The sequence below is a fragment of the Tachypleus tridentatus genome, chromosome 8 (genome assembly GCF_004210375.1).
Source record: "Tachypleus tridentatus isolate NWPU-2018 chromosome 8, ASM421037v1, whole genome shotgun sequence".
Taxonomy (NCBI): Eukaryota; Metazoa; Arthropoda; class Merostomata; order Xiphosura; family Limulidae; genus Tachypleus; species Tachypleus tridentatus.
Genome location: NC_134832.1, coordinates 104,967,419 through 104,989,363, shown reverse-complemented (window position 1 = coordinate 104,989,363; position 21,945 = coordinate 104,967,419). Strand labels below are relative to the sequence as shown.

The following is a 21,945-nucleotide window of genomic DNA, read 5'->3' as shown; positions in this document are numbered from 1 at the left end:
GTGTATATGAATTGATGTATTTGTAGTTTCGTAACTTGCCATGAAGTGGCAAATGTAACTGGTTAGTTTTCAGATATTGCTCTCTCTGTCATTGACTGTGTGGCTATGTGATGGACTTTTTGTTGTGCCAGTTTTACTAAAACTGGAGATGATACAGCCCTGACTAATATACCTATGAAAAATAAGTTATGTTGACAGTGGTACAAAGAAAGATATTCTTTAAATAGACCATATGGTTATTGGATACATAAAACTGATGTTTCTGGACAGGGTTTTTGCATTCTTTGTAACCAATGTCTAAATTATGAAAGCAATGGCAAAAGGGTTTTTCATAATCATCATACAAAAGATGAATGGTATGGCAAGTTATTCCATCACGACTAACTAACCACACACTTCCAGGTCCCGAGTCACAATGTCTAACTAACCACACACTTCCAGGTCCCAAGTCACAGTGTCTAACTAACCACACACTTCCAGGTCCCAACTAACCAAACACTTCAGGTCAGTGTCTAACTAACAGTGTCTCACAGTGTCTAACTAACTACACACACTTCCAGGTCCCAAGTCACAATGTCTAACTAACCACACACTTCCAGGTCCCGAGTCACAGTGTCTAACTAACCACACACTTCCAGGTCCCGAGTCACAGTGTCTAACTAACCACACACTTCCAGGTCCCAAGTCACAGTGTCTAACTAACCACACACTTCCAGGTCCCGAGTCACAGTGTCTAACTAACCACACACTTCCAGGTCCCGAGTCACAGTGCCTATAAATACAGTAAAAAAACTTGGCTAAGAAAGAGCAAAGCATGAAAAAGCAAAATTCTAAAAAAAACAACCAGGAAACTGATGAAAATCAGCAAGAAACCCTGCAGAAAAGAAGACTGTTGTGTGTTTTAGTATTGGAAAAATAGTGATAGAAACAGGCAAGAAAAACATATCTCTACAAAGGAGTTTTCAGTCAATTTGTCAGATACATTTGCAAGAAATACAAGTGAGAGTAAAAAATATGTACTGAAAAAGCAGCATTGCCTTCACCAACTGCTAAGGAGCTTCCAGCCAGTTTGGGAAGCTTCAAAATGTCAAGGATAACCTTAATTATAGAGTGTATTAAGACATCTATAATGTAAGAAAGGTTACAAATTAAAAGCATACCAATGTGACTAAAGTAATTTTCTGACATTGCAATATTTTAATGGTTATTGAACTCATTACAATTTTTTTTAGTGATATTTTAATTGGTACATGGCTTACATTAGTTAGTGTTAAATAAAATCAAGCACACGTACACTTGTTATGTGTGCACAAGTTTAATACTTAAAACCTACAACGGGTATGTTGGATGTAACAGAAAGTTACATTTAAGTTTTCTCAGGAGAAAGTTAGTTTTTATAATCATCATAAACATTATCAGCTCCAGAGAAGTCTCTCTTCAATGAAAGACTTGTAGGTGGTGCATTAAGGTAACATCTAGCTATCTTTAATAAGATATAGCTTGTCATTTCATAGGTAATTAAAAATTCCCACAAGTAGTTGTTTGTTTACAATGCACTGTTTCCTTTCCCAGTATCTGTGGATTACCTTGAGACTTCAGATATTTATGTTAAACATTTCCATACTTTGCTGCTAGATTTAGATCCAAACATCAATATGCTGCTACTTTTTAGATGCCTCAACATTACTGTCCTGTATACATTCTACACGCATCACTATGAGAAGTCTTTTAATTAAAGTTTTAATATCATGTTAAGCAAAAAACTTGTCTGTATTCAAGGTTTCCTTTCCTTCTTCACCTTCACTAAGTCTTTATTTCAATGCACTTTAACATCTCTTGACTTCAGAGTCATTACCAAGCTTATTCAATGTTTTTTCCAGAGCTCTCAATGAAGGTATTAGCACAGATGCTATTGCTGTATTGATAGATATTATTTTTAATTTCTTCTACAGGTTTCAGTACTGCAACTATTTTTCTGGTGTCAGCTCGAGTTGATGAGAAGTTAACATATTCATGGCATCATATTTAGTTGCATTTGTAGTCAGTCCATTTTCTGTCTGTACACTTACTGCAAAAGGTAAAGGGTTGTGTTCCACTGTGTTGGTTCATCTTGTACCAATCTTTGTTCTTCCATGTTTGTCTTTTCATTCAGTTGTTGGTAGGCTAAAATAGTGTGTTTAGAAATACAACAAATCTACAAGATGCAACCAATACATCAGTCACTGCATCCTATAATAACTCCTTCATGCTTAACCAGCTGAAAAGTACTTACAAAGCATCCCAAGCTGGTATGATGCACATGTTGTGTGGCTTTCATCATATTTCTTGCATTGTCATGCAATATTGCATTAACTCCATCCTTGTCACTGGCCCAATTCTGCAACATCATCTTTAGAATTCACCAGTGTGAGACCCTTCACATCCATGTGCATGCAACAACTGATATTCTCTTAAAGTCTTAGTTTAACAGTGGACTATTAAACTAATTGGAGGTTCATGAGCCATGTTACAGCACCAAATATCTGTAGTACAACTAAAATATGGTACACCTACAAACATCTTGGCTAGTTTACTGCCGATACTTGTTATATTTTCTGAAAAAATGGACTTTGTATAACATACCTCGGCTCAAGGGTTTTAATGGATGATTAAACCTAGTGTTGTTTGCAACTGAAAATGGCTGGTTAGCAGTAACAATGATTTCACCTACTAACCAGCAAATATGCAATGCATAAGGATTGTTGATGTCCCATACTTTAACCTTCTACATTTACTTTAAGTTATCTTAACCACTTTTTTTCCACAGGATGTTTCTTTTTAATATGATCAATAATGATGGTTGATTGAAACTTTTAATGGAACTTGCATCAAGAGATGGTCTTTACCAATAATACCAACACTAAACTCATTAACATATTGCTGTCTTCACAAATGGTAAAATAATTCCATAAAGCTACTTTTACTTGTGGCATTTTTTACAAAAACAAAAGAATAAAATGGCAGTGTCACCCAAAAGTAAACATGCATGTTCTTATCGGCACACAACATACTTTCTTTACAAATTTTTGATATTACCAATATATTACTACCAATTTTAATGTTGGTACAGTTGTATTACAAATGACTATTTGGTGCATTTTGCTCATGGAGTTGTTGATCCAAGAATATCATTAAGCTGTTTTCTTGAAGAATCCCAGACACTCAGCTTCAACAATGTGGCTTGGCAGTTTGTTTCAGATATCAAAGAAGTTCCTTCTGTTGTTGGCCCTAAATGTACCTGTTTAACTTCTAAATTGTGTAAATAGGAATTTTAAGGAAAAGGGAGCAAAAAGTCCTTGTGTATAGCCTATTTATTTTCATTTATTAAATTTTTAAAGCTGTTGTTTGCACTTTTTTGTACAATGAAAAGCAGTTTTGTGCATATTTTCTGTTTATTTCTATACTTGTGGTCCAACAGTTAAAATATAAATTGCTAAATTTTTTCAGCTAACTCCACTCAGTTAATTACATTTTCTTAGATACTTTTCTGCACTCCCATATATATGGATGATGTTCAAGTTGCTATACAATAGGCTTGGAATCAGTTCCAATTTCTGCTGACAACACTTTTAAGACATGTGGAATCAACTTGTAACAACCTGCTGTAATTGACTTTCTAAATCAGTGAAACATCAAAAATGGCTTATAAACTGTGTGGAGCACTATAAACTCAGTAATTCACCACATTATACATCACTGTATATGTATAGCCTTGGCTATATTATCAACTATTTACATCACAAAATAGAAATTATTTGAATCTTAATAATTGATGTTTCTCATTTCTGCTGTTAATTTTAATAAAGTCCCAAATTCTTTTTCACTCAATCAACAAATATATTTTTTTAGCTGCAGCATAGTGGCTCATGAAATGGCTGCAACTTTTTTTCTCAAACACTTTTTACTCATAGCTCCATCTCTTGACCACTTTGAGATCTACTTACAGCCATGGCTATTGAATATTCTCTCTTATTTTTACATTTATATCAATCATGGGTTTATCCAGGCAAGAAGCACAGAATCTGGTATTAAAATTAGTAATAACTTATAAACATCATATGGCATGATGTCAAATTTATACTTGAGATCTGCAACAAATATATTAAGAATCATTAAATTATTGCAGTAAAAATATAAATTTATTAATATCAGTAACTGTTGATAATCCTACAAAAATGTGTTTGAAACTTGAACTAGCTACTAGAAAAGTAAACAAGTATGATTCTCACAACTTTTGTTCAAAAGTGGCATCTAAAAGTGTTAACAGGTATGTGTGTAAACAGGCATGTTTACCATATAGTGATCACAGATAGTGTATTTTTATTTTAAATATGTTCTACTTTTAAAGAAATGGAATCCTTTTTTTTAAGTAGTAAATATCAAAGGTGCATGGGTTATCAAGATAAGATGTTGTAGATGGTTTACATTAGTGTGTTTATTCTGAACCCATTTTAGCATAAAAGTATAACCTACATACTTTTGTTTCTCATTTATGGAATGTGGTCTGCTTATAAAGGTAATCTTCCTATGGACTTGTCATCCAATTTTAAATGTAAATAATCATAAAAATATTTGATTAACAGAGCCTCTAAATCTGAAAATTATTTTTAGTTTAGTAATTTATACATTTCATTTTATACTATCAGTATGTAGCCTCTTAAGAACTATTAGGTTACACTTTTATTGCTAAGCAACATGATAAAATTGATTGCTGGAATGCGTTTTTACTAAAACACACTGGCTTTTCTATATATTAGAAGTTGTTACACAAGAAACCACTTTTCTATGTGATTTTTCACTACACTGCCTCATTAAAAAAGATGGACAATGTGTCCATCTGTGATTTATACTTATAATATTTAATATAAAGAACTTCTTTTTCCACGTAGTTTTTCATTAGCTTGCCTGATAAAATGACATCCATATAAACATGGATAAGTAATAACAACACCCAGGTGCACATCCTCATGGTCTACTTAGTAGATGTGCAAAATTTCATGTTTCTAGATTCTTTGCTGTGGAAGCTATGACTGTTACATTTTCTTTCCTGTGTGCTATTTTACTTGTATACCTTTCAAAAAGATGCACATGCACAAGTAATAATACTCAAGTGCACGCCCACAAGGTCCACTTAGTATGGGTGGAAAATTTTGGGATTCTAGGTTCTTTTCTTTTGGAGTTATGAATAAAAAAAATTTCAAGCTAAATTTAATTAAAATTCATGTTTATTATATTATAAGCATGAATAAACACTTAATAATGAGGATATTTCCAAATAGTTATTCATTCTTATAATATCGTATATGTATGAATGAATTTTTTAATAAAGCTTTTTCTACCTTGACAAGTTTTAGTGAGTTGATGAAACTTTAAAACTTGTGAATAAATTTGTTAACTTCTTATTCATATGAATTAGTAGTACTAACATAATTACATTGGATGACTTCCTTGTAATTTTTATACTATAAGTACACATGTAAAGTTTTAATGGTGAAAACTAATGTATATCAAGATCCTGTAGTAAAACAAAAACAATATTTCATCATAATATTTGAATGTAACAATGAAAAAAAGAATATATATTAATCTCCAAAATGAAAGAATAATGTGAAAGCCAAGAGAATTATTTATATTTTAGCTTAAGCCTTATTAAGGATAATGAATTTTATAACTACAACTGATCTAGACACAAGGTGAAAAAACTCGTCACAGAGGAAACCTAAGTGTCTTTTAAACCAAGTACAAAAGAATGCTCACAAAATAATTCATTATCTTGCAAAATAATGAAACTTTCATAAACTTTGCGACATATTTAAATTAAAAAAAAAAAATTAACTTAAAGATAAATTTTCATAAGTAATTTGATATTCCAGTGAATTTCACGAATACTTTGATAGTGTTAACTTTGGACAGATTGTCAAAACTAGAACTGAGCAATTAATAGACTTTGGAGTCATTAGTCAGTTACATTCAACCAATAAATTATTCTCACCTGAGACTTGGATAATCGTAAAAGTAATCAGAACCACTAATTTCAACTATTTCATTATTTTCACCAGTTGAAACACTAATCAATTAAAAACTTAATAACCTTGAATTAATCATCAAAAATAATGAGAAATCATAATAGCAATATTTAAATTATGTGGATAATTGTAATAATCAAAAACTGGAATAACTTACCTGTGATTATTTTCCACGATATTAATCATAGGTAATCAGTTATGCCAATTAGTGTTAATGAAAGCAGTGTCTACTCATTGATAAAGTGGTCTCCCCATATATATTACAGATTCAAAAAATAAATCTTAAGTGAAACTCAATAAGTCAACTGCACAGGAAAATATAGTTTACATTGAAAGAACTTTTATTTAAATAACTTAAACTTCTTGAAGTAAGACTGAATTTCCTCCTTTTTATAAGGCTTGGTAGCAAGGCAAGTAGGAAAATTTTCTGGTTGTTCAACCCATAATTTATAATCTATTGAAGCAGCAGTCAAAGCTTCTGACAAGGTCCACAAGCTTGTCTCATCTGGTGCCTACAGAAAATAGATTAAACTCATGAACTGAGACTATACAGTTCATCCTTAATCTGAAACAGAATAAATCTAGTAAACTACATTATATAAAGTAGAACTATGTAAGTGGAACACATTCTCAATTATACATGTAAGTACAATTAAGCAGTGGAATGCAAATTTAAATCAGACAAACCACAGAAGACTCCTTGCTACACTAGATGAAAACATTATTTCTTAAATTTCACACAAAGCTATTTATTCATTGATTATCTATGTTGGCCATCCCTAATTTTGAAATGACAGACTAGAGGAAAGGTAGCTGGTCAACATCATCCACCACCAATTTTTGGGCTACTCTTTAGCAATGAAATGTGAAATTGACTATCACATTATACCACTCCCACACATGAAAGGGCAAACCTGCAACCTATGGACTGTAAGACTGGGAGATACATAACACTCTAAATCATAAAGAGTATAGTAGTATAAGTATATCTGGATGACAAATAACACAGTAATCCATTCTGTATTTAACATAAACTAAAACATACAAGTATGACTACATCCGCAAACACGAAAATAATAATTTGTGTGTATTAGAAGAAAATTAAATGCATTACTTAATCCAATATGCAAATATTGCAGTGTAAACCATGATTTATTTTTATAAAACTAGTGGGAGAAACAGAAAGGTCAACAAATCTCACTATAAACCATTAATTATATCACACAGACAGATCTCACAGTAAACCACACAAAGTACAGTAATGAAAGACACAACTTGACAAGCAAATCACGTTTACCATGATATGTGTATACTAAAAACAACATGCAAACTAATTCTGTAAACCAAGCTTTAATCTTGCAAGAACTGAATAGATGAGCATAATTCTATAGATGAAACAACCACAAAAACAGGACAGAAGATAAACTATGATGTACAGTATGAAACAATTATGAAAATAGTAAACAAAATGGCTTAAAATACAAATATTAAAGGATTTCTCTCTCTTGTCTGTATGAAAATGAACTGTGTCAAAATATAACTACATGTTAATATTTTATACTGAAACCAACTATTATCCAATCAATTAGACAGTGCCACAACAGTAAAATGTCTATAAATGTACAGGCAACCACATAGCAGTGGTGTGATGAAGGTACTCAATGGCTTCCAGTACTCACAGTCAACCATTGGTAAACTTATTGTAGCATAAAAATAAGGTTTATTAATCTTTCTGCAGTACATAAAAAATATTAATGTATTATATACTATCTCAGTTGTCTTTTGTATTTTTTGTAATAATATTTTTCACAACTGATAAATTTACCACTTAGTATTAATTAATCATTGTTATACTTGGATATATGTTTTTTTTGTGCATTATCAAAATGGATGCATGAAGACATTTCAGCTGTGATTAATTTAAAATATCGAAAGGTATACAAGTAAAGAGAACAGTTTTCAATAAAGGAGGTAAACACTGGGATGTCTAATATCAATTCTTCAAAAATAATGTGAACAAGATAGTAAGGATGGCATTTGCATCACTCCTAGTAACAGTACAGGCATACAGTACAGCAGAATGTTAACAGAAAAAAAAAACAGTATAAATTAAATTCACTTGTCATTACAATATGTTAATTCTTACTTGTGCAATTATGTAGGGATGATGCAAAAGTCATTCCTACTATCTTGTTTGCATTGTTTCTGAAGGATTGATATTAGCCATCCCTACATTTACTTCTTTCTTGAATAGATTTTCCCTTTACTTGTTTTTCTTGATGCAGTATTGCAATAGACATGGGAAGGTTATATTCATAAACCAAGTTCTAAATACAACAAGGTTGCAAGATGAATGTTTATTGTTTATTTCTTATTGACTGGCAATTCCTGTTTCACCCTGAACTGTAAAGGAAGTTTCAAACTAAGATTAGACAGTGGTGAGGAACAGGCAAAACTAAATACAAAATGAATAAGAGGCAGAGAAAAGTTTAGTATAGAAAATGAATATATTGGGTTGAGGAATAATTCGTGAGCATTTTTTCAAGTTAAAAAAATATATTCATAAATGAAACGCTTTCGCAAAATATTTCATGTCATTTGGTAGATAATTTTTTGCTCTAATAGATGGTGTGTTTGATTTTCATATGTCTTTAATTTTTGCTTTCATTTTCAGCTCATTAAATGGAATGTCAAGTGGACAAAATCGAGCATTTTCGACACCATCTGCTTTTCGCATTTAATTTCTTGCAATTTCATTTACAACAATGCATACCATATACCTAGGTATTACATGAAATAAAGTATCATAATAAATGTTTTGGGTGTAATGTGTTCATGCATTGAAGTATTGTATAGTCTTGCATGTAATGCTTGAATGAAATTATTTAAAAACGCTCACGAATTATTCCTCAACCTAATACTAGTAGTTACAAGAATAGACTTAATTGTTATTATTGTAAGTATAAAAGTGTAAGAAGTAAAACAAATGACTTTAGAGCACTAGTAGGAACAGATGATTTTGATGTAGCAGGAAAAACTGAAATATGGTTAAAGATAGATGATTTTGATAACAGTGAAATACATGGTTACAGACTATTTAATACAGATAGAGTATTACAGGGGTAAATGAGCAGCTTTATATGTAAAATGAGTTATATCCTGTTCAAAATTGAGGATATCAAAGATAACAGCAAGGAAATTGAATCCATTTGGATTTTTATTAGTGGATATAAAAGGAAAAGGCTTTTAACAAGAAAATGTTACAGACCACCAAATAATACTGATGAAATTAGTCAGAAACTTTACAAGATTAAGATTTCACTGTTAATGAAATCATAATTATGGATGATTTTAATTTCATGCTTACAGATTTGGAAATGCTAGAGTCAAACCATGAAGGAGAAAAGTTTTTGGAACCTGTTTGGAATGGCTTTATCAGTTAGTCAAGGAACCTACTAGAAACTGTGATATTTTAGATTTAAATATAGAAATGATAGACAGGAAGGAAACTGGGGAACATCTGAGCATAAGTGATCATTGCTGTATTAGGTTTGATATTTTCCTGCATGTGGAGATAAGGAACAATGATATTTTGCTCACAAATTTGAAGGGATAAGACGAGAATTGTCCATTGTTAACTGGGCAGCCAAGTTATTTGCAGACACTGATCAAATTTGAAAATTTTTAAAAGGTGCTTTTTTTAACTTTCAGGATAAATATTTTTCTTGTAGAAAGAAAAGAGTGGCTGCAAGTGAAAAACCATTTGACTCATAAAGAGTGTCAGAGATAAAATTAAAGAAAAGCATCATAAATTTAAGAAATCTAAAATGACTGGCATGATTACATAACTTAGAAGATGGCAGAATATCAAAAACATTAGTGAAAGAGGAAATGAGGGCATCAAAAAGATGTACAAGACAAGTTTGGCTGAAAATGTAAAAATTAACAGTATTTCTTTAAACACATTAAAGGTAAACAAAATGTTAAAATGTGGCAGGGCCCTTGAGGGATGATAAAAGGAAAGTTAGTTTCTGATGTCTAGATGTCTAGGAGGTGGCTGGTTTATTAAAAGTTTGCTCCATCTTCAGTTTTTACTAATGAAGATTTAAACAGTATTTCACATCTTGAACTGTTGGTAAATGGAAATGAGATTTAATAAGATAACTGATTAGTTCTAAGCTGGCTAAGATAAAAATTGGAAACTTTTAAAAATGATAAGTCTCCTTGGCCAGATAGTATTTCCCCAAGAGTTTGAAGGAGGTTAAAGGTTGAATATGTGAGCTCATTACTATTATTTTTTTGTCTGTCCTTAATCAGTAGGCAAGTACCAGAGGATTGAAAGTTAGCTAAAGTAACTCTGCTTTTCAAGGGAGGTGAAAAAAATTGTTCCAGTTATTATAGACCTATTAGTCTTGCATCAGATGTAGGAAAAAGTTTTGGAAAGTCTGTTAAAAGATGCTTTACAAAGTCACTTAAGAAAGTTTAGAATTTTATTGGACAGTCAACACAGTTACACTCAGAGGAAAGCTCGTCTTACAAATCTTTTGACATTCTGTGAAAAGGTTACTGTTAATGTGGATGAGGATAAGGGTGTATCTAAATTTTCAAAAAACATTTGACAAGATGCCGTGTAAAAGGCTTACAAAAATTATTTCTATAGGTGTGTGGGATAAGTGTGCAAATTGGATAAAATAGTGACTGAATGGAAGGAAACAGAAGGTTGTTAAAAATGGAGTTCAATCAAACCGGGTTAATGTTGCAATCCAACAATTCCAAATACACACACTAACAATCATCTTTAATATTACATCACATCCAAAAATAAAGTTAACTAATTAGTAAGGGAAGATTTAACCCAACTTTTTAATACCTTTAGACTTAAAACTGTTGTAATTAAGTATTCCTTAACATTTTTCTACAATTTTCTTATCTCTTTCTCATACTGTCTCACTTAAGCAATACATAGCTGCAATAACATTAAAAATGTGTTGTGAGAGAGAATCAACCCTACAGAGAAATGACATGGACGAAAAAACACATCTTGTGTTCAATAACGGTTTAAATTTGAAATTGACAAAATGCGTCTCTCCTGGTATTAGTATTAGTAGAAGGGCTGATAAATTATCAGACCGACAAGTAGAACTAAGTCAATAGTAGCAATAACTGTAATAATACACGACTTAATTTAATAAGTTATTTCATAATATATGAACTACACTACGTCTGCTATATCCAATACAAAGACTTCACTGAACAGACCTCAAGTACCACTTTATGCATTCTATCCAGGTCAGAGGTATACGACAGAACGTTCGGATCGTTTTGGAAAGAGTGAATAACAGCTGTCGTAGCATGACATGCTTGTGCAATTACCGCACCAACAGGCCATTTAAGAGTTTTCAAAAGATCACCTCGTACAACTACATACTGCACAAACACATTACTAGAGTTTGCCATAACTTGTTTAAATATCTAAATGCTACAGCAGCACCTCTATCGTCATAGTTTACATACTTAAAAAAACGACATATATATATATATATATAGGTGTGTGTATGTATGTATTTAACGTTGATTTTAAAATGAAGTAACGATCCCGTTACAAAAGGTAATAAAACAAAAATTAAGACAACAATCACAAATTTACAAAATTTAACCCTTACTTTGGCCTAAGGATAAGTGTATAAAGGTGCCCTATTAGCCAGTAAATTTTATAAATTTGATTGTAATCTAAATTCTTGTTTCATTACTATTTTAGCATCATCCTTACATAATTTTAAAACAAATCTTGTTTTTAATAGGCCCGGCATGGCCAGAAAGGTTAAGACACTCGACTCTTAATCTGAGAGTCGTGTGTTTGAATTCCCATCACACCACAAACCACATGCTCGCCCTCTTAGCCGTGGAGACGTTTTAATGTGATGGACAGTCCAACTATTCGTCAGTAAAAGAGTAGCCCAAGAGTTGGCAGTGGGTTAGCTGTTTTCCCTCTAGTCTTACACTACTAAATTAGGGACGGCTAGCGCAAATAGCCCTCGCGTATCTTTGTACGTAATTCAAAACAAACCACACGTACATATGCAGAGTTGTTTGTGGACTTACATATCCTATAAAATGTATTCGTCTATTTTGTTGTTAAGCACAAAGCTACACAATAAGCTATTGTGCTTTTCTCATAGCAAGTATCAAAACCTGATTCTTTAGTGTTATAAACCAACAGGCTTATCACCTAGCCACCGTTACGTTATTTACTCTAAGAGTTTCCTATGCCGTTTGTAAAATAGGTCGAATTTATATCTAAAGTAAAAAACCTGAATTCATTATCCTTACCATAAATTATTAGTATTAGACTTATGTTATCTTAACACTACATTATTTTGAGCGCTATTATACATTATCATTATTATTTTGTGAAACGTTAAAGGCATCCAACTATTTGAAAATAATATAATACAATGTAATTTCATTCAGAAGAACGAGAAATTGTTTAAAAAGTGGAAACTTATTTAAAAATCAAAATAATATATTGTGCCTATATACTGTACAATTATACAGTAGCCTTATCTTTCGTGCATTTTATAGATTTTGTGCCATGCGTTCTTTAATAACCAAACATCTAAATTAAAGTATATTTAGATCTCACAATGCTATATATATATATATAAGCAATATAAATATTTTATATCTCCCCTTCCAAAACGGATCAGTTTTGAGTTTACGTTATGAGCATAAAATTTATAATTTCTCATTTTTCTAAATAAAATTATACTGTATCATCTTCTTTATAGATGATTTTATGTTTCGGTAATCAGTCAATAACAAAAAAATAAATATACTAGCTGATTCACTGCTTAGTTTATTAATTGAATCACAGAACTGAATAACTCATTAAATGGCATTAAGCTTATTCACTCATTAACTCATTGCTTCACTTGTGACTGACTTGTTTACTGATTTTGGTATTTATATTTTACTATTGTTCCTATATGCTATACAAACTTTCTAGATTATACAGTTGCCTTACCTTTCGTGCACATTATAGATTTTGTGCCACGCGTTCTTTCATAACCAAACATCTGAATTAAAGTATATATAGATCTCACAATGCTATTTACTCTCTATTGCATGTCCATGTAACTACTTCGCAGGGTGTGTATGGAACTTCACCAAAACTGGTATGCAGGTTCGTGAGGTCCATGCAGGGGCATACACAAATTTTCAGTTTTGCGTTTATTGATTTTTATGTACGTTTCTGCGTTTTTAAAACACTATTTCACCCCCTTTTGACGAATCTTTACCAAATTTGACATGAAGGTTTGTTGTGTCCACGTAGAGATATATGCAAATTTGAGATTTTATGCTTTGATATTTGATGTTTGTATGGACGTTTTTGTGTCGTTTACGATTACATATAAAGGACACATCTTTCCATGTACTAAGGCAATCTTTCATTAATCATGAATTTACATAATCTCTGTTCAGGGGATGGGGACTCCAGTTAGTGTTAAAAAATAATATATGATAGTTTTATCATCAGAGCTTGGTCTGATTGCCCTGGCATCTAGTGTTTACAAAGTGAAACTACAGTAAGTAATATAAATATTTAATGTGTGTGTGTGTTTTTCTTATAGCAAAGCCACATAGGACTATCTGCTGAGCCCACCGAGGGGAATCGAACCCCTGATTTTAGCGTTCTAAATCCGGAGACATACCGCTGTACTAGCGGGGGGCAAATATTTAATTATTTACCATTTCAGTAAGTCAAAAGTACGTTTAAGGATTTACATCATAAAAATAGAGGGTTTGCTTTCTCGTGGTGCACAGAGTGCAGATAACCTATCATATACTTTTGTGCTAAAACATGCAAATAAAAAATGTGATTACTTAACTTCAACATCATTGTATGTTGTTGTTTTTATTTATTGTCAGTAATAATTATATACGGTTGTTTGTTTTAAATTACAAACCAGTACAATAAATTATCCGCGCGGTTTCAGCCATGGGTATCGAGCACCGAATTTTATTGTTATAAGTTTTAAACTTCACCGCTGTTTAGTTTTGAATTTTGCACAAAACTAGAGGAGGATTATCTGCGTTAGTTTTATACAATTTAGCAGTTTTAGACAAGAGAAAAGGCAGCTAGCTAGTCAACATCATATTTTAACGTCCCCACGGCTAGAAGAGCAAGCATGTTTGGTGTGACGGGGACTCGAACCAGCGAGCATCAGATGACGAGTCGAACGCCTTAACTTACCTGGCCATATCGCGTTGTATAAGTAAATACAAGAAAAATTCATTTTTTATTGGAGATCTTAGTTATAGACATTTTTTCTCTATTGTGCCCAATAATAAGATATATAAACAACAATAATTTGAGGTTAGTTACATAATTTTGAAAACCCGGTAAAATATAACACAACTTTTGGGCTTTATTTATTTAAAAAAACAATAATTTAAAACTATGTTGAAACCAAAACCAATACTTTTTATTCTTAAAAAACAAAGCAATATTATAGTGCTTATTAGTATGTCACTAGATGGCTCAGCAGTAGCTTCGAGAGCTTTCGTATAAAAATCAGGTTTTGAGATTCTATACCCTCAGTGGGCACGACATAGACAAACTTACACTTAACAACAAACAAAAAAAAACTAGTATATTAACATACGTTTTCTTCGTGTTGTTTATTATTTTGGTCACCTAGAGTTTGGTTCAATAAACAGCAGCAGCAACAACGACAAAAACAAAACGCGCGTATCTATCTTTGAAATGTCCAGCTCAAAAATTACATACGAGGCTATCTTAAAAAAATTAAATAAAGAAAAGGTGAAACGTGGAAGAAACATACGAATAATATTTCGTAATTTCAAAAATGAATGTAAAACACGATAATATAAGGCGTAAAACATAAGCAAAGAACTAAATGGTTGGCTAAAAACAAATTCACTCGGATGCAAAAATTTGCCATATGAAACATAGCTTTGTATTTTTGTCACACTTAACATTAACAAGACAAGAATAATGAACAAATAAAGTACAGAAACATTAACGTTGATGTTTGGGAGCGTATACGTATTTTGTATATAAAAGTGATTTTTTTTAATTTTTTCAAAGCTACCTAGACATCGTGTTTAATAAATTTAAATTAGTCAATGATCCGGTAATATTGTGGTGCCCCGAATGCTTTTTGCAACAATCTTAGTATTTTAGAAAAGTATAAGACTGTGTGAATCAGAAACTGTCGAGTGGAATAAATCAATTAACACCAAAATAGTCTACTATTACCTTTCGTGCTAACACTGTCCGCAGCAATATGAAATTATTTTATAATTAAGAAATTGTAAGCTTTGTTTACATCTTTGTACATAAGCTTAATCACATTACGTTCTTAGAAGACAGTAGTACTTATATCATATTTGGGGCACAGAAGAAAAAAACAACACTTCACAACTGTTGCTTGTATACTGAAACACACCATAGTTATTTACACTCTCTGTTGTTTCTTGTCTGACACATATTCTAACAAAAGATATTTTGCTTCAGGCAATGGTCTTTCCCCGAACTAAACACGTGCAGACCAAAACCAAGTATTTCTCTCACGTTTGTAACAATGAACAACCAAATTAGCCGATAAAATGTTCAATCCTGCGACTGATAGGCTTTGTTTTCGACAACTGTAGAACAACGAACATCAGTAACTGAATAATTTATCTCACATTTATTAAGAAATGCCAATTAAAACATACATAATGTCAATAAATATTCATAAACACACAGGACACATGTATTAAACGTTATCACTTGCTTAGGAAATTGGGCATCGCTTCAGTTGTTCCTTGTTTATTCAACAACCCTTTTTCCAAAGTAGACTTATCACAACTGTATTATCGTTGTTAATATATGAAACACTGATTTCAATACTGTTAGCAGCTTCTCCATCCCCGCTTTGATAAAAATCATTGGTTCCCTGAAGACAGTTAAACCATACAGTAAATAGGACAGGACCAGCGGCAACAGCACTTATGGTGGCCTGCCCTAGGCTTTAAGCTGCCTAGTTAGGACACCGCAGTAAAGCATATGTTATTCAAGTTTTCATTTCTTTCATTTATTTTGGTGGTAAATGATTGGTAACAACCTACAAACAGTTACTTGTTGGGTAAATAATACCTTCACGACTTTGTTTTATAAATTTTGCTTAAAGCTACACAAGGGCTATCTGTGCAAATTAAATTCCTACTTTTAAATTCTTAGAGATTAAAGAAGCTACAGCTAGCCAACAGCATTCGCCATATTTTCTTGAACTACTTTTGTTTAACCGAATTTTACCTTTACAGTTACGTACCTCCAGTCCTATAGAGCAGAGTGCGTTACTGCGACAACGGAACGCAAACCATAACTACTCATATCCATAGCCTGGGCACCCTAACATTAGGTCACGTGCAGTTCAGATTTGCGAGAGGTACATGAAAAATATTACATTTTATTTTTGAATGATACCAGGAACCTGACCATTTACACACTACAATTATGAATGAATACTGATAATACGATAAATATATTACTAATTTTAACTGATATTTTATGTACATTTACACTGATATCCACCAAGTGATTTAAAATGTCTCCAAGAACATGGGTTCAAGAAATGTAGTGCAAAAAATAATTTCAAGCAGTGAAAGCAAAAGAGAACAAAATAAAACAATATAATTTATTCACAATAACTAACTGTCCTCTTTATATCCAAACCGCTGGCATCTTTCTTATTCTTTTTTATACTTCAACTAGTTACTGTGGGCGAAAGAGGTTTTACAAACACGTCAGCAGAGGGCAAGAACGACATGAATAATGATATACCACACTTTCAATTAAGACAAAAGCTCCACATGTGCTATCCCCTAACCCAAAACGTGCATTACTGGCCAATGCAAATATCATATACAGGAGAGAAACCTCGCAACTTATACAAATTTGTACAATTATCTGTGTCACCCTTTGAGATGGACTTGTCTCCCAAGAGAACACACACGCAAAATATTACATAACCTTCACCTAAGCAAAGTTATTAGCACGTGCTTACAACTTTACAACCGGTTAACGAGAATGTCATAATTACATGTAGAACACTAACGCAAAACTACTTGAATATAATCGAATAACGATATTTCGGTACTGGTTATGCGAAATAAAACCTAACAGGTATTTCAGCTCCGATACTATTTGTTATCACTTCTTGAAAACGTACAAATCCAGTATTCACTGTTTTTATACAAGATTTATGTTATTGAGCACTAGCCAAAATTTAGGAAACCATGACAGTTCGTTAAAGGTCATACGGATAATCAATAGCCATATCTATAGCTTAAAATACTTAATCACTAGGCTGTTGGGAATTTTAAAGTCGTACATTACAAACTCCCGAGTTTTCATGTAATTTCAAGCTGCGTACTTTATGAGGATAGATGAAAAGGAATAACATCGTGTTGATTTGAAAAGACGATTATAATTTTAAAATCGTGGACAAAATATTTATTAAATACACGAGGTCACGCTTTGTCACTTTAAAATATCGTTGATTTTCCGATAAGAGTAGAAAGCATTCCGACAAATATATGTGTGTATTATCATTCTCCGTTTTGTTTTCTACAGCCTGTCCACATTTTTAGGTCTATGAAGCAAAAATATTACTGCAAAGCCATTTCAGTAATTTTTATATAGTTGGCTCAAAGTTTTGCTAGACAGCTGCTGCTACCTACACTAATTACAATTGAGCGTCTGTCGAGTAGAAATACATATCTATCTCATATTTCATATTTGTTTAGATATTACACAGTGGGTAAGTAATAAATTTCTGGACTTACGACGCTAACATCCGGGTTCGATTCTTCGTGGTGAACAGAAAACAGACAGCTTGTTGGGTAGCTTTGCGTTAAGGAAAAATAACAACAATTTTGATTCGCAGGTCAAAATACATTACATAATTTATTATTTAGTAGTTCATAATGCATTGGTGGATATAATAATTTTCTAACAACTGTTTCGACTTTCAGTTATTTCAGTAAAACTTACATAAGTTATTACGTATGTCCGAAAAATTGTAACTTCTGATTTATCTCTCATCAGTTATTTTCAACAATTCATTACACACATTCAGAGAATTGATGAAAGCTTTCTAAATATCACACGAATATTTATTTTAAATCATTTGTGCGTAAACACGAACAAAATTTTAAAGAAATATTAAGTTACAGAATATCGTTTGTTTATTTTGTCGAACTTAGAGGAAACTTCACAAAGGCTGGGCTCGGCATGGCCAAGCGTGTTAAGGCGTGCGACTCGTAATCTGAGGGTCGCGGATTCGCATCCCCGTCGTGCCAAACATGCTCGCCCTTTCAGCCGTGGGGGCGTTATAATGTGACGGTCAATCCCACTATTCGTTGGTAAAAGAGTAGCCCAAGAGTTGGCGGTGGGTGGTGATGACTAGCTGTCTTCCCTCTAGTCTTACACTGCTAAATTAGGGACGGCTAGCACAATAGCCCTCGAGTAGCTTTGTGCGAAATTCCAAAACAAACAAACAAACACAAAGGCTGTTTAAGCATAGCCATTCCTAATTGTGAAGTGGTAGACTAAAAATAAAGCAGCGAGTTAACACCACCCACCACTAAGTCTTGGACTACTCTTATCAAACTGAATAGTGAGATTTGACCGTTTACACTTATAACGCACCTGCAGCCTCTAGTGCAGAAGAGTGCGTTGTTTCTAGTTACACAGAAAGCGGACCACAGTCCAGTACAGTCACCATAGTACAGGAAAATAAGTCAGAAAATGACACTTTAATACACATAATGAATTAACGTGTACAAAAAATAAAGGCAATTTAAAGTTTTACCGGACTTTTTAAATAAAAATAAGCCTTTGATTCGGAATCGATGTCCCAGTAGCGAAAAATTAAATAGACATTCACACAATTCTAATCATATTCAAGTCACTAAAAAGCGCCCCAGTGGCACAACGGTATGTCCGTAAAGTCACACTGCTAGAAACCGAGTTTCTCATACCCGTGGTAGGCAGAGCACAAACGGCTCATTGTGCAGCTTTGTGGTCAAACAAACAAGCGAGTCATTAAGAAATTCCTTTTAAAATTCAATGACAACCGTTTTCACACTTTACTCTTCAGAAAATCTGAGTAAATGATTTGGCATTAGTTTAAGAAATGACTAATTTATGGTTTGAAATAATTAACACTGAAATAGAAGCTCACCAGACTTTATTGTATGAGTTGAAGAAAAAAGTTAAACAATAAGGACAAAATTATTTTTTAGTCAAAAAGTAAGACAATTTAGTTTACTAGAAAAACTTTACTTTTATATTTCATACAACTCGTTATACGTAAAAAAATAAGTTTTCTTATAAATAAAAATCTTTTTTTCATATATATTATATTTGTATAATAAAAAGATACAAAGACAACATAAACCTAAATTTGTGGTTCGATCCAACAGTGGGTACAACTCAGATTATGGATCTTTGTGTTTTACAATAAACGAACAAGTTAACCCATAAAATCATTATACCGTGAAGCCTAAGTAATCATTTTCTCTTTTTTCAAGCCAGCTTTCAGTTTACGTGAACAACCATTTATTCATCCACGTAATTATAGAGTTCGAAAATAGCCACCCTCAGTCGTTTTACATATTATTCAACTTGCACGGAAATTTATAGTTTAAGTTCTTTGGAGTGGAAACTGTAACTCGACAAGCATTATATTAAACTGAAACAAACTAAATCAGCAGAGGAAGATAGTCCACATTTGGTTGGTATGAGTATTCTACAGAGCTAAACCTTGATTAAAAATATAATTATATACAACCTCTTTCAGAGTTAAACTCAGTGAATGCACGTGCATATTGCGATTCAAGGATGCTGACGATTGAGTGCGTTATATTAAAGTTATTTTGAATATGCGAATCAACAACTTACATGACAACCAGAGCCTATATAAAGACACGGTGAAACGGAACGTATTATAACTATATTTCGACAATATTTACTTAGTGTTACGCTATCCAAAATTGCTTATTTTTGGGAATGGTTTGCAATAACCCTTTCAGACACAAACATGTGCACTCAGGTTGGGGATTTATAATTTCCAAGACAAAGATCCCTTGTATTTAATTGCTTTGGATATCAAATGAATGTGAGTTAATTTGGGAAACCAGGACCATTCAGAACAAGACCTGCAACAATTCGTTTCCAGCCGCGGTAAGCAAATTCTTACGACAGGTGAAAATCCGAGAGCACAGAGGTCAGTAGTAAAAGCCATACATGTGCCACAGGCAACAGTACGCAACATAATCAATAATAAATTAGGTCTGTAACAGCGTCGTATGAACACAGGTTGTTTTAATGGCATATCCAGTAAAGTAAAGGAAGAATGGACGTAAAAAACTGTATGAACGGGATCTAGACGAGGAAAAACATCAGCACTTGGTGATACTTGACGAAGTATAGGCATAACTTAAAAAGAGCACGTCTCGTGTAATTTGCTACCAGTCAATGGGTGAAAAATATTCAAAGGAATTCATTATTATTACTGGATACTGCATCTTGGAAAAGTTAGTGGTCAGGAAAGTAGACACAGAAATAAGATGATCTCTGTTTTCGACCAGACTAATGTTCTGCTACTTCTGCATCCTTTGTATTATATAGAAATACTGTCTTTGTACGAAAAAGAGACCATTAGAGTGCGGGTTCACCACGAAAAGACTCATGGTTATGCCCCCGTGCAACCGTCTCATATCTCAAGCATGTGGAGAAAGAGACATTTATTCAGACAGTTAAATAAAAAGACATCGCAGCCTTGTAGCCTAAAGCTGTATCCTCGGGTTTATATGTGATTGAACTGTTTAAACTGACATTAGGAAACTGTCATTTTTGTACACTTTATGTATTATGGAAAGCAGGCAGAGAGAAGCGGTGTGACAATCATACAAACGGACTATTCCCAAGATGAGACGTAGTCAGATAAAACGTGATGATGCAAACTATGACGACGTGGTAAAGCTGCAAATCGTTTTGATAATGTGTACTCGGCCCTCAGCTCGCATTTGTTCTAAAGATTAACTGATCTAATATGCTGAAGTACAATTTAGTGATTTATGCACACAGAGTGAAAGAAATATTGAAGACAAAATGAAAGTACAGAATTCCTCAAAGTAAAAGAAATTGCAATTTACAGATGGAACTGTTGCAAATGCGTTGAATGTAGATGAATGATAAAAACTACACACCAATATCAGTCATCAGGAATAAGGTGTTACAAAGATGAAATTTTTATACCAGCACTTGGTTCTTTCGAAAAAATGAACTATGTTTCTCTACGACCAGAGTGAAACAGGAAAGAACTGTGGCAGGTATGTAGTTTTGAGGAAAGGTATTCCACTTTCCCAAACGGGGTGTTCAAGGATAAAATTATCCCCCTTCGCCCCTCTCGAGAATAAATTTTAAAAATTCAAGCGAATCTCCCTCTGACCGCTCTAAAACCGCATGCACAATGCACACACCTTCTGTAGATGACCAATAAGAAAGCAGGCATCGAAATGCGAGACTATCTCTTTTCTATGATACATTCTCATGCGTAAACATAGGCAAGACACTGCGTAATTGCCCCAAGAAACGATAGACAGTTCTTTGATTAGTGAAGTTACAAACAGCAATACCTGAGGTTGAATTTGAGACACGACCTCAATCATGTTTAGCATTTAAAACAATTTAAGAATTTTTATAGATACAATTAACCAGTTATTTTCGCTTTTCAAGGTTCTTGTCTCTCAAATAAGATTTTCTTGCCAAATCCAGGAACTCGTGTACTATTTACAGATTATA

The 21,945-nt window shown here is 32.9% G+C and overlaps 2 protein-coding genes across 2 annotated transcripts; one reads left to right on the top strand and one right to left on the bottom strand.

The window, feature by feature from the left end:
• The first annotated feature begins 49 nt into the window (after positions 1 to 49).
• LOC143223124 (uncharacterized) lies at positions 50 to 5,383 on the top strand. Its single transcript, XM_076450623.1, has 2 exons — positions 50 to 480; positions 561 to 5,383. The coding sequence occupies exons 1-2, from the start codon at positions 354 to 356 to the stop codon at positions 776 to 778; spliced, it is 345 nt and encodes a 114-aa protein (XP_076306738.1). The 5' UTR covers positions 50 to 353; the 3' UTR covers positions 779 to 5,383.
• A 1,000-nt stretch (positions 5,384 to 6,383) lies between these two features.
• On the bottom strand, positions 6,384 to 11,563 carry LOC143223123 (putative peptidyl-tRNA hydrolase PTRHD1). Its single transcript, XM_076450622.1, has 2 exons — positions 11,325 to 11,563; positions 6,384 to 6,577 (listed from the first exon to the last, which is right to left on the bottom strand). The coding sequence occupies exons 1-2, from the start codon at positions 11,520 to 11,522 to the stop codon at positions 6,407 to 6,409; spliced, it is 369 nt and encodes a 122-aa protein (XP_076306737.1). The 5' UTR covers positions 11,523 to 11,563; the 3' UTR covers positions 6,384 to 6,406.
• Between the last annotated feature and the right edge of the window lie 10,382 nt (positions 11,564 to 21,945).

Bases quoted from the DNA above. Each gene is read 5' to 3' on its own strand.
- LOC143223124 (XM_076450623.1), top strand. From the start codon at position 354: ATGGTATGGCAAGTTATTCCATCACGACTAACTAACCACACACTTCCA. The intron at 481-560 runs GTCCCAACTAAC...ACACACTTCCAG, and splicing joins AACTAACCACACACTTCCAG to GTCCCAAGTCACAATGTCTA.
- LOC143223123 (XM_076450622.1), bottom strand. From the start codon at position 11,522: ATGGCAAACTCTAGTAATGTGTTTGTGCAGTATGTAGTTGTACGAGGT. The intron at 6,578-11,324 runs GTCTGTTCAGTG...TATTTTCTGTAG, and splicing joins TGCATAAAGTGGTACTTGAG to GCACCAGATGAGACAAGCTT.